The sequence below is a fragment of the Podarcis erhardii genome, assembly GCF_964252035.2.
Source record: "Podarcis erhardii genome assembly, chromosome: 7".
In the NCBI taxonomy this organism is placed as follows: Eukaryota; Metazoa; Chordata; class Lepidosauria; order Squamata; family Lacertidae; genus Podarcis; species Podarcis erhardii.
This window is the reverse complement of record NC_138511.1, coordinates 29127780-29146205: the sequence shown is the minus strand read 5'-3', so window position 1 is coordinate 29146205 and position 18426 is coordinate 29127780. Positions and strand designations below refer to the sequence as shown.

General features: G+C 46.1%; 2 protein-coding genes across 6 annotated transcripts in view; one reads left to right on the top strand and one right to left on the bottom strand.

Moving 5' to 3' along the window:
* Positions 1-5965, bottom strand: part of NPHP4 (nephrocystin 4) — a 99773-nt gene extending 93808 nt beyond the window's left edge. Inside the window, exons 1-2 of one of the 2 annotated variants that reach the window (XM_081870757.1) lie at positions 5725-5965; positions 458-648 (exon numbers count right to left, since the gene is read on the bottom strand). In XM_081870757.1, the coding sequence (XP_081726883.1) occupies positions 458-595 (138 nt within the window). In that variant the 5' untranslated portion in view covers positions 596-648; positions 5725-5965. The remainder of the gene's footprint in view (positions 1-457; positions 649-5724) is intronic. The other variant, XM_081870758.1, reaches the window with a different exon arrangement.
* A 3164-nt stretch (positions 5966-9129) lies between these two features.
* The window catches only part of KCNAB2 (potassium voltage-gated channel subfamily A regulatory beta subunit 2), a 120910-nt gene continuing 111613 nt past the window's right edge, over positions 9130-18426 (top strand). For all 4 annotated transcript variants that reach the window (XM_081871195.1, XM_081871193.1, XM_081871194.1 and 1 more), the window contains exon 1: positions 9130-9223. The gene's annotated coding sequence lies outside the window, so the exon portion shown is untranslated. The remainder of the gene's footprint in view (positions 9224-18426) is intronic.

Below are 18426 nucleotides of genomic sequence, written 5' to 3'. Positions count from 1 at the left end.
CTCCATGAGCGTTTCATCTAAATGTTATTGTATTGGAATCTTATTGACCCTTGTCATAGTCAGATCACTCCCTGTTGAGATTTAGGTTTTCAGCACCTTCCTCTCTGCAGAGGTGGGGGATCTATTAGGATGGTTTGCCCTCAGAGGCTGATGGATCCAATGGGTTTCCAGACAGCTCTGGAGGGCTTTCTGGCTCATATGACTGGCATGCCTATCAAAGCCCCAGGGTTATGGGTTTGTTTTTGTTTTATTATGCATTTTGTATTCTCATGTTGTATTTTTCTGTTGTGAACAACCCAAGGATCTTCGGATAACAGGCAGTTTACAATTTAATAAATAATAATTATATTAATAATAATCTCAGCTGTGAGGCGATGCCCCAAATGTCCCTGCACAGACATGCTTTTTCTTTTAAAAACAACAACAACGCTGGTCTTCAAGGGGAGGCGTATCTTACCAGCTTCAATGCATCTCCCTCCACAGACTTCAGGATGAACTGAAACGCTGTTGATTCCCTGGGTGGAGAGTGCCGTCTCCTCTGGTTGTGTGGAGGGACCGTCAAGTTTTGTACAAAGATCCTTTGCCACTCCCCCATCCTGCTGCCTGAAATGCTGGCACCGTTTTCACCTCAGCCACAGAGACTTCTGCCTTTCAAAGGGAAACAAAAAACAAAAAGGGAATCTGACTCAAGAAACGTTTTGGGTCCACCCTCCCATTACACATGTGTCTTCCTGTGCTATGAAGGTGCATTTGGCAAGGTCCAATAACCCCTTCAAAGCTTTTGCTAGTTCCAGTTTACAAACTCTTGCCTGAAGGTAATACTTACCTCACCGCTGTTCCCTGCCTCTTGACATCTGCCGCTTGAAGCAGCTGCCTCACTATCTACTGACAGAGATGGCCGTGCATAGGAGCCCACGCTCCACACTTCCTGCCTATGCATTTTCTTCCAGTTTCCAGAAGTAATTGCAACATGGCAGAATGTAAGAAAAGCCTGCCGGATCATGCCAATGGTCCATCTAGTCCAGCATCCTGTTTCTCACATGCTGGCTGGGGCTGGTGGCAGCTGTAGTCCAAAATATCTGGACAGTACCAGGTTGGCAAAGGCTGCTCCATCACTTCAGACTACAGGGGTGTTTGCGTGTGGAGTAGGGAATTGTGCTCCTCTAGCACTTCAGGAATATAGGCCAAATCTTTCTTCCTACTGTAGCAGTTTACTAAATGTAAAGGGGTTGGAGTTAACCCCCCCCCCTTATCTAAAACAAATGTCTAATTCTATTTTACATACAAATAAAGTGGCTCAGAAGCATTAGGTTCCACAAATCTATGCAAGTGTCTGGATTTTGAACAGCCAAAGGTTATTTTTTTATCCTTTGGGGGTTTGGGGGTGGGATGTTGTTTTCCTTTAGACCATGGAACACTTTCTTATTGTAGACCACGCATTCTTTTCCTCTCGGTATGTTTTTTTACTGACTAGGTAAATTGCAGAGCTGAATCCTATACTTTTTATTAACAGTAGTGATAACCAATACTACTTCTTCTGTTGTTTGTTTTTCCTGAAGCATGTCTGCTGCTATTAAAACTTGATAAGAAATATATGAAAACCAAACGTGCAGAAGCATCCAGGAATGTGATTTCCAACTCCATCACTGTCATTTGTAAACAGAATTCTATATGTATCATAACTGTTTGTGCATTTTCTTTTTACACTGACAACCCTGGGAATTTTGTATTGTAAAGGGCAGTAAAAAAAGGAGGGGGAAGGGGGTAATCTAAAATAAACATTGCCACCTGATTTCACACAATGTATAGGAAGATTTTACCAGGAAGGAGGTGAGTGTGTGTGTAAACAGAGCAGTGACAGTGAAAAACACAGGCTTGCTGGGCAAATGCAGGGCTAGGGCATCCAGAAATCCTCTTGCTTTCCAGCTGAGGAGTCTAAGGATGACTCACTGCCAAATTAGCCCTGCCTGGAGACGATGCCAGATAAGTCATTCAAGGGCAGGCAGCTGACCTGCCACCGGGAAAACCAGCACTGTGAACATTCATAGATGACATGCTGGGGTTTCTAGAGCTCGTCTGTACAGATGAAATAAGCCTGCAGCTCCAGCTCAGGTGGAAGGGGGCACCTTCACATCCTCTTCTTGCTGGCCTTTCTATGGCTTTCTTTTCCCTCCTCTGCCTTCCTCATTGTCAGAGATTTCCCTCTTCCAAGCACCCCTCCTGCCCTAGTTTGGGAATAGGGAGGCACACAAACACACACACCTTGCCAAAGCCCCAAGATGTGGGGTCAGTCTTCTGACTGCATAGATAAAATCAACATTAGTCTTATGTATGCAGGCATTGTAAGCCAAAGCCAGGCTGTATGTATGCAATGCAGGCCTAGGCCCCATCACTTCAATGAGGACAGGAATCATCTGTACGTAAATAACTTCCTTGGGATGCAAGGTGGGTGGGCAGTGAAGGTCTGCCTCGGATCAAGGTTGAAGTCCTACCAATTGGGGGGGGGGGGGCATTTTTGACGGGCAGAGGAATCAGCAAAGAAACAGGACAGGTAAATGTGAGAGTAAGCCCCACTACAAGGAATGTCAAGAACAAGGCCTCCCAGCATCATAGCGGCTGACCAGATGTCCCAAAGGGAAACCAGCAAGCAAGATCCAAGCACAAGAGCACTCTCCCTCTTGGAACCTTGATACGTGAAGGAGCACCCTTCCGCAATACTTTCTGCCCCAAGCCCTGCAGTCAACTGAGAGGCCCCTGGCCATAATACTTATGACCTGCACCATGCGCAAGACAGCAATGTGAGACAAGGCATTTTTGGTGGTGGCACCCAATTTACAGCTCCCTCCCGAGAGATTGTCCTCTGCATTAGCTTTCTTCAAGACCAAATCAATTTTCTATTCATCTAGGCCTTTGTTTTTTAAGTCAATGTTCCTTCTGAAGTTGGAGCAGACTATTTAGGCTATTTTATTACAGGTGTATTCTACAACATATTCTCGACCCAACAATAAAGAATTAGGGGTGGATTTAATCTACTTTGGTTTGTTCTGCGATGATTCCCCAATGCCACATTATTGCTATGCAGACGGACTATTGCAAACCAAAAGCGGGACAAAAATAAACCAGAGCATTTGTGGTATTGAGCATGCACAGATTGAAAATGAAGCAGTGTGACTGCCCCAAAACGTTTATAGGGACAAAGGGAACTGAAAGCAGGAATGTGTATGACTGCCCAAATAGCATCATGAACATAAATCATAATGAATGTGCAGTAAAAAGAAAATCTGGAGGGGCTCTTAGTGTTGTTGATTTGTGTTTTTCATTTTAGGCTGCTTTTCTTGTATATATTTCTATATTACATTGTATATTCTGTGCTGTCAGCCACCTTGTGCTTGGAGGAAGGGTTGGAGGAAACTGTGCAATAAATTAAATGGCAAGCAAGCTTTTTGAATTCTACAGAACTGCAAATCATCATGACACTATGGGCAAGTCATCACATGGGGGGGGGGGAATAATACACTAGCTGAAGGGAATCCCACTCTTGCTCTTCACTGCCTGAGGAAAAAAAGCAGGAACATTTTAATAATAATAATACTGTTGCAGTCTTAATAGCATCTGAAGGGTATTGAGTTCCACATCCTTAATGTATGCCACAGTCTGAACATAACAGTAAACTATGGTTTGACTTAACCAGGAAGGGAGGGAGGGAAGTAGAGAATGTAAAATCTCAGACAGTCACTGTGGTTATATATATAAAATTAGGCGGTATGTCTTCACTGTACCAATCAGTGTGCAAATATTACCTTTTAAAGTTAAGTACAGTGGTACCTCTGGATGCGAACGGGATCTGTTCTGTTCGCATCCAGAAGCTAACGCAACCCGCGTCCGTGTGTTTGCGCGTGCAGCGATTCACCGCTTCTGCGCATGATGTCATTTTGACCGACTGCGGATGCGTGAGCGGCGAAACCCGGAAGGAACGCAGCACGCAACCCGAAAATACTTATCCTGAAGCTACTTCAACCCGAGGTATGACTGTAGTAACCTAGCCAAGCTCCCATTTCCTCCCACACATCCTTATTATTGTGTTCAACAGATCTGAACTGAAGAGGTACCATTCAAAAATCAATAAAACCAAGTTTTTGGAACACTAATATTTATTTTTTAAAAAACTTTCCTTTGTGCTCTTGTGGCAAACAGCACTTGTGGGAAATAGTATAATAAAACCAGCACAAGGTTTGGCACAAAAAGACTCCTCCACAACTAATCGGTACAGCTTTATTACATTTATACACGGCCAAAAATGAAAAACAGAGCACTCCCTTCACATTATGAAACTTTTTGGTTAGCATAAACTATATATAAATTGCCTTCTCTATAAATGGTTACCTGTGTTAGCAACTTGTCTTATTTTGATGTACTGCCTTAACTTCATCTTACTGGCCAGGGTGGGCTATTTTCTTTTAAGTTTGTACGATGGTATAGGGCAGGGGTTTTCAACCAGTGTCCCATGGCACCCCAGGTGCCTTGAAGGATGGTCAGGGGTGCCGTGGGCAACACCAGCCTCCGTCCCTCTTTCCTCCCTCCTCGGATACCCTTTTGCATCTCTGCCTCCCAAAGGCTTGCGCAGCTGTTTGTTGCAGAAGCCTTGGCTACAAGCTCCCAGTGCCAATGGTGCCTCTTGGGCTTGCCAGGGGGTGCCAGATGCCAGGAACAGAGGCTGCCTCGGAGTATGCAAGCAAGTGGGTGACTGAGGGAGCCCAGACGGCCGGCCCGCCAGCCCTTGCTGTTGGAAACGGGTAGGCAAGTGGGAGGCCGGGCAGGCAGGCAGGCAGGCAGGCAGCATGTTGGCCTTTCTTGCGCATGCTGTGGGCAACGCCTGCCTGGGAGGTGAGTGCCCGGCGCTGAAGGGGAGCCTTTCCGTCATGCAGGCCGAGCGGCGGCCGCTGCTGCCTCCCAAGTTAAGGAGCTGGCTTCATGTTCATCTTTGGTCAATCTCTGTCGGGCTGCTTAAGGCTGGGGGCATCTCTTTCCCAGGCCCCTGTGGAGAGGCACAAGGAGGCACTTCTCTTTGGAGTGGTGGAGGCTGCTGCCCAGAGGACTCCCAAGGAGGGGAGGAGAGGAGGCTGAGGGAAACGTCCATCCCTAAGGGAAGGTGTTCAAAAAAGGGGCAAAGGGCTGCCGGATCTGCAGGCCAAGGGGTCACGGAGCCATGGACTCAAAATTTAAGGTTGCAAACTACTGTTATAGTATACGGCGATAATATAATAATAATAATAATAATAATAATAATAATAATAATAATATGTGGGGTGTTCCATGGAAATTATCAAATTATTTCAGCAGTTTGTCTGTGAAGGTTCTTGAGGGCACTGGTGTGTGATTAAAAAACAAACAAACCACCTTATATATTTACAGCATATAAAATGTCAAGAGAGGCCAAGTTGCAGGGAGAGGAGCCAGTGGAACCTTCTAGAACCTAGCGGAAGAATAAGGGAGGGGTAGAGGCAGTTGGCGCCACAGTTCGCGAGTTGGGGGTGTGTGTAAAGGGAATCTGCTAGCCAATCAGCGGGCTCCTCTGTTTTTCCCCAATGGGAAACTTGCAAATCAAAGTGCACCCCTAAAGCTATGCGAGGAAGGGGAAGCCGGACAGCCAATCAGCGTGCTGCTTTTCATCGCCTCTCTCAATGGGACGGGGTGCTCGCCCCACTTTCTCCCACCTCCCGTTACCTGCCGCTTTCATGCTCTCCTTCTTTGGGCGCGCAGCCGCCGCCATCTTGTCCGGGCCGAACCACTCGCCTATTAGTTGGAGGGGGGACAGAGCAACCATTCGTCACCAGGGGCCTAACGTTGCCTTTCGCCACTGCCCATCGCCCAGTATCGTTCCATCTCCGTATAGGGTTTAATTTCCTCTGCCTGTCGTCCTGCCCTCCCTCTCTTTGTCTCCTTGCGTTCCTCTTCCGCCACCTACCCTCCCCACCGAACTTTGCTAAATGGCACGGCCCGAGCCGGCGTGGCGGCCGTTGTAGTAGCATAGGCGTTGCCGCGGCAACGGAGAAAAGGGGCGAGGCCTTAAGCGGGCAGGAAGCCGCACGCGCGGGGGAAAAAGAAAATTCAAATTTTAGCTGCACTATATAGCTTAAGAGATCGGAAGCACAAATTACTCTTATCCTGTCCCTGCTCCTGTGCAATTTAGCAACAATTACTTTGATATAATTAAACAGCCGGAGAAGCAGCCAATTTTACAATTGGAAGCTTTATTCCTTTTCTCACCTTCCTCCAGCTATTTTTAAAACTGGTGCAATTTCCCTTAATTCCAATATTATGTATTTATCCCATTTATACGTGTATCTCAGACTTTCAGCAAAGAAGCTAAAGGAGACATGCAAAGTTAACCTGTGCCTCGGTCCTTTTCCCCTCACAACAACCCTGTGAGGTAGGCAAGGCTGAGAGGTTGTGAGGCCTATCGTTGCCCACTGAGCTTTGGGCCTAAGAAGGGAAATAGGAAGCTGTCTTATACCAAGTCAGACCAATGGTTTATTGTCCACGCTCGGTATTGTCCAGAGTTGCAAACTAGATAAGTGTCCTCTACCTGGGAGAGGCAAGATTTAAATTGGGGGCTTAGTCTCTTCACCCACATGCTACACCAGTACTATTCAGTTGTGGCCCTTTATTGGAGGGTCTATTTAGCTGTCATAGCTCAACACTGTTATCTTCCATTAATATATACCGAATCATTTTAAAGTGCAACATCACCAGCTTTCATCACCACGCACTCCATACTGCAACCTGCTGGGGCGGGGATTGCCATTGTAAAGTGCTGTGTGTATTGGCAGGAGTGTGCAGATGTGCAACAATCATCACCACATCTTGTAGAAGTGAATCACTTACGTTTCTTAGGTGATTCTCTGTGAATCAATGTTTATTTCAGTTCCTGAACACTCTTCCAGTTTATTTCCTTACAATTTATACACCTGTTGACAAAAACAAACTTCAAAGCAGTTTACAAATGTAGGGTGAGTCCTGATTATGGGAATATGGGGAAGAGAATATCCTTTTCCTACACTTCATAATCCAAACATTTGCTCAGCAACAAACTAGGACAGAGGCGGGTAACCTGCAGCCCATTAAATATTTCTGGTCTACCACTCCTTTCTTATCTGACTGTTGCCCATGCTGATGGAAATAGTCCAGTATTGTGCTGAAGCTTTTTTTAACTCATTGAAACTGAGAAAATAAGATAGAAAAGCTTCAGTTACTAGTTTTCTGTGTGCTTGGCTGTCGTTAAAGATGCAGAGGTTAAGTGCAAATTAAATACAGTGACACCACTCTTCATGAGCTTCCCAGAGAACAGGATACCGGATGACTGGGCCTTCTGCACTGAAATACCTACCTTATGGTGAACTCAGGTTTCCATATCAGTTAAAGGAAGATATGTGAAAAAGACAATCCAGAAGGCCCGTAGGAGTGTATGCAGAAGTAAGTCCCAATGTGCTCAATGGGGTTTGTTCTCAGAAAGTGGGCAATAAAACTGCAGATGACCCTATGCATGTATAATTATTTATTATGTAGTGCTCAGTGAGTCTAATTTCCAGGAAAGTGCATAGAATCGCAGCCCAATCCTTCTGGTAAGTGTAGATAGGAACTCCCACTGTGTTCAGGGGAGCTTACTCCCAGGGAGCAATTACAGTTCATCAAGAAGCTTTAACTCTTTTCATTTGGCCTGAATAGAGACAATGGCTTCCTTTCAAACTAGATATGTTAATTAAAAGCACACACAAGTTACCTAATTACTTTATCATTACCCATACACACACATTTAGGTTGCTACATTTTAACTCTTATTTAATCTACCCTATCTGTATTTTCTTTCATTTCCATGACCATGTGCATCTAAGGATTATGCTTCAAACACCTAGTTCACAAAAGCTTACACTACAATAAGATTTGTTAGCCTTTAAGGTTTCACTAAACTCTCTGCTAATTTCATTGCAATAGACTAATGTAACTACCCCTCTCTAGTCATTTTGCACAAGATTCCAAGCCAATCTTCTGCCTGTTTACATGTAAGGATGTGTTCCACTGTGCCATAGGTGCCAACTCTCTGAGGCCCTGAGTGCCTGAACATGCACAAAATTCTCCATGAAGAATTGTGGGCAACCACAAATTTTGGTGCCAGGGCTATGCACACTGCATGACACCCTTGGCCCCAGGCACCCTCGGTCGCAGGGCCAAGCTGGCACTCATGCACCCTGCTGCTCAGTTGCGCTTGCTCCTAGGTAAGTGTACACAGGATTGCAGAGGGAGAGATCTGCTGGATCAGACTTAATGCCTGTCTAGTCTTCCATCTGTTCCCCTTGCAGTGGCCAACCAGATGCCCCTGAGGTGTCTGTACACATACCCATTTTCATGTCTCTAAGGTTTGTTATTCAGTGGCATAGTGCTTCTGGACTGCAGGTTTCATAGACAGACCTCTGTCTGTAACGTTGTGTAATGCAGGGTGTAATGCAGCATGGTGCTCCAGATGTCATTGGGCCCCAACTCCCATCAGCTCCAGCCAGCATGGTGAATAGTCAGTGATGTGAAAGGGTAAGGTATGGAGGTCCACCAGTCCCACACTAAAGCTATAGAGTCAGTAGCCTTTGCCACATCTCATGGTGCTGAATACCACAGGTTAACCTGTGCAATGTGTTTGACCCACGGCATGTTTACTTGAAAGCCTTGCCTTGAAATTCTTGCGTTACAGGGTGTTGGACTAGATGGCCCTTGGGTCTCTTCCAACTCTGCTATTCTGATTCTACGATTCTGAAACTCCCACTTAGAGAAGTGGGGGCTTACCCCCAAGATAAACGTCACAGGACCACAGCAGGGCACAAACACAGCATCCCCAGGGAAAGATGCTCCAGGCGGAGGAGGGATGCTGCAAGCCAGGGCACCACCTGAGTACCAAATGGGTACCCAGCCCGGGGAAAGATGCTGATGCGGAGGGGATGCAGGCGAGGCGCCTGGCTTTGGTTGCGCAGCCTGCCGGTTACCAGGAGGCGCTTCCCAGCTAGCCAATCGCCGCCGCGCGGGGCCCCGGTGATTTGCATGCGACCGATTGACGTCGCCCGGGGGCCAATGAGGAGCTCTGGGGGCGAGTTCCTCTTCCACGAGGGCGAAGATGGTGTAAGCTGGCGGAGGTGCCTTTGCTGCTGCTGAGCTGCTGCTGCTGCTGTTGTTCTTGCAGGTGCGGGGGACTCAACGGGCGGGTGCACTGGGAGGGGGGGTCTGTGCACGGTGAGGGGGGAGGCTGTTTGCAATTGTGGAGAGGAAGGGGGGGCGCTCTTAATGCTTTGCAGTGGGGTCTGTCCGGGAACGATCATTTTGTGCTTCTGGTTTAGTGGAGGCACAGGCGCCCTTGACAGGAAGTTGAGGGTGCTTGGGATTTAGGGTGCCACACAAAGAAGCTATTTAGCTGCTGCTTCTTTTTCCTAGTGCGATCTGCGAGTTCTTCTGTGATCCCCTGCTTTGCTTTCTGGCTGTTAGACTTCCAGATCTGTAAATGCTGCAGGCTGGCAGCACGGTCATTGTTTGCGCGTGTTGTGATCCGCTCCTGAGATCTGTCACCTTCTCCCAAACGCCAGCTGCAGTGCCTCAGCACAGTGTCAACCGGAGGTAATAAAACAGAGAGGAGGGTGGGATCCAGAGCCTGGCTCCTCGGTTTTGCTTCTGGCTGCTAGGTTTTCGTAACTTGCATTTTCTTTTCCGAAAATGCCTGAAGAAGCTCAGCGATTGCTTTCCCCTTCCGATCGCCCAAAGGGAATGCGATGGTGGGTGGATGAGCGACCTGTTTGTCTCTTGTAGGAAGCCGAATGCAATTCTGCAATACCTTTGTAGGGGCGCGGCATCTCAGAGGCTTGTAACCTGACCTCTTTAGGATTCCTGGTGGCTAAATGGGGTGACGGCTGCCTGGCTGGGTTTTTTGGTTTCTTAGGGTTTTCTTTTTTAGAGGATTTTAAGAAAAGAGAGAGATTGCTACTGGGTGACTTGCTTGCCCTCAGCCCAAATAACAGCAACCAGATTTGATTTACCTCTAGAGAGTAGAAATGTTGGAAGTGGTCACAACATTATTTCCTAAAACATGGTTTTGTGTATTGCCATCCAGCACTGCTCTCAAATGCCTTTGTTCCATCTGGTTGGTCTCCGAAGGAGTACAGCTGCTTTTGCCAAGCTGGTGCCCTCCTGATGTTTTGGACTACAATGGCCAACAGCCACCCACCACAGCTGGAGTGTAGTCCAAAACTTCTGAGGGATTGCCAGGTATTGATTTACTTGTTTGTTTAACAGATTTATAAACAGCTTCCCAAAGAGGTGTGCAAAATAACAAAAAGGATAAAACATAAGGCCAGGTTACTAAGAGCGGTAAGATAATTTCTACAAAAGTCTAGAAACAATAAAACTGTACCTTACAAATTCTAGGAAGCATAAAACCACATCTGCAAATATGCAATCAATAGTCCATAAGTGATTGGGTCACCCACCAGGGAAAGCTTTCCTGAATAAAAATGTCTTTAAGGTGCCGAGACATCATGGTGCTCAGCAATGGCCTTAATTTCATCTGGTTATTGATTCCAGAGGGCTAGGACTGCAACGCTAAAAACCCAGTTTCTAGTGCAAGCTAAGCACACTACCTCTGAAGCATGACCTACTCTCAGCAGTGCCCCATCGGAGGAGTGCAGATGCCAGGCATAGATATGTAGGGCGAGGTGCTCCTTTGGGTAACATGGCCCCAAGCTGTTGTTTAGTGCTTTAAATGCTAAAAGCAAAACCTTTTAGCATTTAGTGCCCAGTGGTATATTGGCAGCTCCCTCAAAAGAGGTGCTATAGGGTGTCAGCAGGATAACCCAATCAACAACCTTGCTTGGTGAAAGCTGAGATACGGAATGGATCAGAGTGGATCAGACTTGGCAGGGAGGTATTAGTTCATAAAGAGAGTGTGTGGCGGTGTTTCATAACGCCTTTGGAAGGTAGTGTGTCTTAGATGCCAGGAGGGAAAATGCGACGTGTCCACAGAGGTTCTTGGATATAGTCAAAATTAAAATGCCAGACCTCCTAAAGATGTTATCCAGTATAGGTTTAAGAACATGTGGTTACTTCTTTTAAATACAACATAATAGGGGGTTGTACTATATGACCCTTTGGGTCCCTGCCAATTCTATAATAACTCGAGAGGTGCTCTCCAGGATATACCTCTGTGCGTGAATGTAAAGAGTCTGGCAGCTTTTCCTAGCTGGCGGAGGATTCAGAAATTTGAAGGTGGCTGAGCGAGAAGTCCAGTTGCCCTTCTGAGGCTTGCCCATTGATTGTAGCTTCCATGAGCTCACTCACAGAAGCTTCAGCCACGGTGAGCCTGTTCTTTTTGCTGCTTCAGCCATCTGCTATTGTGCACTGCCTCTCCCAACCCATCTTGGTAACTCACATCATAGGAAGTTGCCTTATACTGAGTCAGACCACTATCTCCATCAGTATTGTCTACACTCACTGGCAGCAATGGCTGTCCAGGGTTTCTCTCTACTACTCTCTACTACTGAGCTACGGCCCTTTCCCAACATGGGGAAGATGTAAGCAGAGGAGCATTTCTGGAGCAGTGCAAGAAGCAACCAAGGGGAATCTGGCTAGGCCTGCAACAAACTGAGTTGTTTTTGTTTGTTTTTAAGGCATCATAATAGTTATCCTATTTCTTTATATTTATTTGCTTGTTTCTATCCCACCCTTCCTTCCCAAGGACCCCAGGGCGACAAACAGATATACAATGTAAAAAGCAAAACGAAAGCTTTCTAAAACAGATCAAAACATTCTAAAAACAATTAAACTTTGAAACATCTGAAAGCAGTTACAGTTAAAAGCATTCTAAGAGCAATTTCAATTAGAAGCATTGTTTTGTCCTATGATCACAGGGTTGCCTGTGGTATTTCTTCAGCCACCAAATGCCTGCCTAATAATGAAAAGATAGTACAGTAGTGATGGAGCCAGGTGCGCCTCACCAGGGAGGACATTCTACAGACTAGGAATCACCACTGAAAAGGCCCTGCCATGGGTCAGTGCCAACCAGGCAGGCCCTGGTGGCAGTACCACCAAGAAGACTTCACCTGCTGATTGTAGGGTCTGCCATCCCCTTGCCACACGAGCGTCCTTCAATGTGTGTGACGCCTCTCAGCATGCCATAAACAAATCCGGTCCCTGCCCCAAAGACCTTACCGTCACTATTTCAACAGCTGGATCAGACCAAAGGCTCATCTAGCCCTTAATGTCCTGTTCTCACAGTGGTAAGCCAGATGCCTCAATGGGAAGCCCACATGCTGGTTACAAGTTCAACAGCACTCCTCACTAACTGGTACCTTCTCTGATACTGGAGGCTACATGCAGCCATTGTGATTAGTATCACTGACAGCCTTATCCTCCTTGGTGTGTTTATCTAATCCCCTTTTAAAGCTGTCTCAGTTGGCAGCCATCATTATCACTTGTGCTAGGAAATTCCATAATTTAATTACATATGATGTGAAGAAGACCTTCCTTTTTCCCGTCCTGAATCTTCAGACATTCAGCTTCATTTGGATGTCCCCAGCACCTAGTACTGATATAAAGGGAGAAGTTTATCTCTATCTGCTTTCTCCTACAGATTATTTTGTACATGCCCCTCTACTTTTTCTGACCAGAGTGTTGTAATCTTTCCTCATAGAGGAATTGCTCTGTACAGACAGGGGAAAAAACGAGCGTTAGGCTGCAGGGCTGCTTGGGTACATATTCAACCTCATGTCTGAAGGCAAAATAACCCAATCTAGAGAGCAGCTCTAGGCAGGTTTGTAAACCACCACCTGCCTAATCGCCTATGGTGAGTTAACAAGTGCCCCCAGGCAACCATATTTTTCTTAAAAAAAATAAAACCTTTAAAACCAGCCATTCATGCTAATAAAAATACTTGTAAGCAGGTGGGTGAGTCATCGTTTTACTTTGCATGTTCTGTGCCATGAAAACTGAATAACAAAGATGTTGCTGTGCATAGAAATATTTGCCAAGAGGCTCCTTCTCCTCCATCCCCATAATCTGTGCTTTCTGGCTTTCTTTGCCCATAACCCCTTCCTGAAAACTACAAGGCTGAGTTCCCCCACCCACCTCATTCTTACTCAACTTCCTGCCTAACATACCAAGCTTTTCACCTCCTCCCCGACTCTGACTTCAGCAACCTCCAACGTTGCTAATGCATGGCAGGAAGCGGCTGGTCTTGCGTTTTCTGGTTGGCACCGCCTGTGTCAGTTGGATGCTGCTGCTGCTGCCGCTGCCGCTGTCACATCAGTGTGCACTCTTGGGGGATCACTTGAATAATTTAGGAATGTGTGTCATGCAAGAGGAGGTGGTAATGGTGGTGGAATTTACCGTGATCATAAAATGTAGAGTTGGAAAGGACCACAGGGGCCATTTGGCCCAACGCCCTGCAATGCAGGAATATTTTGCCCAGCATGGGGCTCAAACCCATGACTCTGAGATTAAGAGTCTCGTGCTCTACTGATTGAGCTATCCATGCGTGCTCCAAAAGATGAAGAAGGCCAAGGACAGGAGCTCCTGGAATGTTGAGGTGTTGCATTTACAGTTTTAAAAGATGCATTGGCTTGGCTAATTTCTATTAAGCAATGCAGTGTTGGCCAGTCTTGATGCAACCAATGCCTGCTGTTTCCTGAATTAAAAGGGGAAGCACCCCTTACTTCTGCACCCCTGAAGGTTTTGCTTTGAGAGAGAGAGAAATACCCAACCTCACAGGAGCCTGCCTCCTGTTTTTTTGCACGAGTCACTGATCTGGAAATGCCTCTTGGCTAGAAGCAAGCAAGCCCAGAGCGGTGACTCGTGCAGAGAGGAAGCAGGCACACACACACCCGTGAGGGTGGATAATTCTGCTGCATCTCCGCATCAGGGGAATAGCTGGATCATTCAGTCACATGTCCTGCAGAAGAGAAGCAGATTCATCCTCACCCCCAGCATGGGGGCAAAGGAAGAGTTGCAGCCATGCAGAGATGTGGATGGAGCATATGACAGCTTTGGACTTATGTGAGCCTTTAATAATTTAATTTGTTTCTCTTAGCCTGCTATGTTCCAGCATGCAATTGGGGTATTAATGAATGCATTTTTCTCTTTTTTATTGGAGCAACAGAACTTGAGTGTTCTCCCATAACAATGAGCGGATAGCTGAAATACTGAGAATTGTATAGGACAGAGATGAGCAGATGGCCACTCACTTAGGTTCATTAATTTCCACGAGTCTTCTCTCAATAGGACTTAGCTGGATGCAAGCCTTATTTTGCTTAGATGGCACAAGACTGTTTGGGTTGTATCAACTAATCTTTATTCAGAGCGAATCTATAGAAATCAAGGGACCTGGGTTAATCATGTTCATTAATTTCAGTGGATCTACTCTGAGTAGGACAGTCCTTTGGATACAGTCCTTTGTGGGTTTTGAGGTAACAGGCTAACATGGCTAGCCTGTGACACCACTGTTTTTTTAATTAAAATAAATAAATAACTGCAAGAGGGTTGGACTGGATGAGGCTTTGGGTCCCTTCCATCTCTACAATTCTATGGTTCTATGAAATATTTTTTTAAAAAAATAGAAAAGAGACAGACTATTGCAGATAAATGAACAGGGAATACATAAGCATTCTCAGTTCATAGGCTGAGCTGAAAGCTCCTTGCCTCAGATCTTGAAGAGTTAAGTGATGCATTTAAAGCACATTCATACCACTTCAGCAATCCAAAGAACTGTAACAGAATACAATCCCCAGCACCCTTAACAAACTTACCTTCCCAGGATTCTTTGAGGGGGAAGCCATGATTGTGTGCAAGAGTGTTGTGTGCTTGACATGTAGGGTGTAGGTGGTCCCCTACCTGCCAATCAAAGCAGACAGTAGTGGGGATGATGGGCCAATGGTTTGACTTGATGCCAAGGAGTGTGTTTGTTTATTAGGAATTCACCCTGCTCACTCCTGCCCTGGCTTCTGTTTCTTGGTCATGCAATGATGTGATGTAACCTAAAGAACTGCACTGCCCTTTGTGCTTCTGGTTGTATTTTTCTGTTGTTAATTTGCAAGTGGCTTTGACTTTGCTGCGGATCAAGAAAAGCTGAGTATCATCTACTAAAATAGCAAATAAGTAAATCTAAAACAGCAAATACAAATAAAAATGTTTTTCAGGGAAGGGGTGCTCTGCTGCAGAGTCCGGTGCAACATGGCCTAAATCAGCTCCTTGCAATATCTTTTCTTGCACGCATTTCAAAGGCGAGACATAGCAAGGAAAGTGATTTGAGGTCCTGCATGAGCTGAAACCCAGAACCAGATGCTGGACAGAAAGCCTTTGGCATGGCCAAGTTGGAAGGTTTGTCTCTGGCATCAGATGTTTAGTGTCTGTTTTGCTTGTGAATATGGAAATTACGCTTGATTATAATGGCTAATGGGTAAGGATACACCCATCCCCTGAGGTTTTTATTTTATCATAATCATTTATAGGCAACATATATACATAATTATGTTTTGAATGAGATTGCTTCAGTGGTGTGTTTGCTGCCTTGGGCTCCATTAACAGGAAGGGTGGGATGTAAATAGACTAAATAAACAAGCAAATCTTTTAAAATATTTTTTATTAGTTTTTTAACATATCATTTTCAACAATTATTAAACATACTTTTATATCTTATACAATTTTTTTGACTTCCATCAATCACATCTGAAAATTTTCTAATCTATTCCACTTAATTTACATTTTTTACTTTCACTATTACATTTAAATATCATAACTAATATCTCTCTTCTTTCTCTTCTTTGAATATTTCATATATTTCTCCTTACAAAACGTCTACTAGCGTAATTTGTTGAAATAAACAAGCAAATCTAAGCTAGTAGCTATAATGTCATGTGGCAGTGAGTTTTTGTTGATATCTATCTGTCTCAAGAGACAATGGAGTTCGCTTCCAGCAGTCAGGTCAAACCACTGTCTTAGCAGCACAAAGGTGAAATCCCTTGGGCGCAAGCCTAGGCAGTGGCGTAGCGTGGGTTGTCAGCACCCGGGGCAAGGCAAGTAATTTGCGCCCCCTAACCCGTGGATTTGCGCCCCCTAACCCGTGGATTTGCCCTAACCCCAGATGTTGCGCCCGGTGCGGCCGGCCCCCCCTGCACCCCCCACGCTACGCCACTGAGCCTAGGCAATGTGTATGGAGGTCCTGGGCTGCCCAGATGACAACCCCCCTCTCGGCCTCATTGATGTGGTCCAAAGGAGAGCCAAACAATATGTTTGGTTGCCAGCTGGCTGCAGGAGTTGCCGGAAGGAGGCATACAAGGTGCCATCCAACCCTCTTAGGGGCTCCACTCTGGATTTGTGTAGGCTTCACCCCATAGCTTTTTCTTCTCCCAAAGATGTTCCACAAGGCAGCGGAGGTTTAGGATCAGAGTTTTCCTTCTCCTAGATGGGCTTACCTTCCCAGGTGAGTTCCATAAGTTAATTAACACCTGGCAGGAAGAAGTTCTTACATTTATCCGTCTTGGCTTGACTGCCATTCAGTTTCATTTGGCGACCCTGGGTTCTACTCCCAAGTCAGCCTCACCACACCTTTTTTTAAAAAAAAACAAAAAGAGTCTTTAACCCCTTTGAGTCCATTTGCATGGGTGCAGAATCTCTCCCGTCTAATCCCGTCTAGTGTCTTAGCAAGCTATGTCTCTATAACTGCCACCACCAATGCCATCTTATTGCCTATGTGCAGGAGTGGGGGGACGGGACCCTCCTTTCTCCCCCACCCCTTATCAGCTGGAGAAATGCAGAGGAGGCAAAGGGTTGTGGAAAGGAAGAGAGCTCTTTCACCCTCAGAACTGGCAAATTATCCGAGGTTCTGGTGTTTGGCAAAGACGTGAGCACTTTTGAAGGCTTTTGTCTCTGGGCGACAGCAGCCGGCCGGCTGCCTCCGTGAAGAAGTGCTTGAGTCACTGTGAACTCACTGAAAGATTTCCCCGCAGGCAAGGACACTCTCTCTCTCCCCGGCTGAGCAAATTAAAGGACCGTGGTGCCTCTGATTAAATATATATTTCAAGAAATGAATAGCTGAAAAGGCTGGCAGCTGGCTGTCAGGCAGGATAAGAATGAGAGGCTCCCGTAGCCTTTGAGCAGCGCAGAGGGCATCCTCTGAGATCCTCTGCCAAACCTGAGGAATGAGGTTTTCCAGCGTGGGACTCCTGGGGTGAAAGGGCTGGAGACCCTGAGCAGCAGGCGAAATGCAATTGCAAAGGCAGTTGGGGAAGGTCCAATGCTCAGTTGTGCTTTGCATGCAGAACACCCTCAACCTCTCCAAATAAAGACCGCTGCCCAAGACCCTAGAGAGCTGCTACCAGTGTAGACAACAGGCCTGATTCAGCTGATTGTTCTTAGGTTCTCTACTTAGGCATGGGGAACCTCGGGCCCTCCACATGCCATCAGACTGCCACTCCCACCATCTCCAACCACTGGGTATCCCCTGCCATCTTAATAAATCAGAAGGGGGGGGGGATGAGCTGGATTAGCTTTTCAGCTGGAGAGATCTTTGGCAATGCCAGGGATTGAATCTAGGCCTTCTTGAATGCAAAGCAGGTGACATCCTGAGCCAATAAGGCTTTTCTCCAGGCTTTTGCTACCAGGTTTCATGAAACACGAAAAGAGCCTCCGCGGTTCAGTTGATTGCATTGATTCAGGAAACTCTGACTCGGCAGAACTTGCAGCTGGGCAGCAGAGATATTTCTGAGATGAAGAGCCCTGGGAATGCTGACTGCGATGGGTGGGTGCTTTCCAGGTACGTGGGTGGGCTGCTTGGCAGAGTGTTATTGGGATGCATCAGCATTGATGGACCGAGTACATCAATGTACCTATGGATATCTGCTAGGGAGGCAGGGAAAGAGAGCGAGCAAGGGCTTCTGTGTCTGGCAAAGAAGAGTCCTTAGAATCTTGGATAATTTATCTTCCCCACCACCACCATAGAGAAATAGCACAGCATCTGCCTTGCAAGCAGAAGGTCCTTGATTCAGTCCCCAATGACATATCCAGGTAGGGTTGGGAGAGACTCTTGCTTAAAATCCTGCCAGTCATTGCAGTCTATGATGAGCTCAATGGACCAGTGGTTTGACTCAGTATAAGGCAGCTTCCTGTGTTCCACCCTTAGGGATGTGGGAGAGACTTAAGTTTGGTTCGTATTTAAATGAAGACCTACCTAAACCACAGTTGAGGAAACAATAGATGGATTGGAACGCAGCAGTTCTTCGAAATTTACACTTTGCATTGCAGTTCTCCAACTTATGTGCATGCTAGGGGGAAGTGTGTCTAAAAATCCACACATTAGTAAGAAAATAAAAAAATAATAATAATAAAAGAAAATAATGTACAAAATTGTGT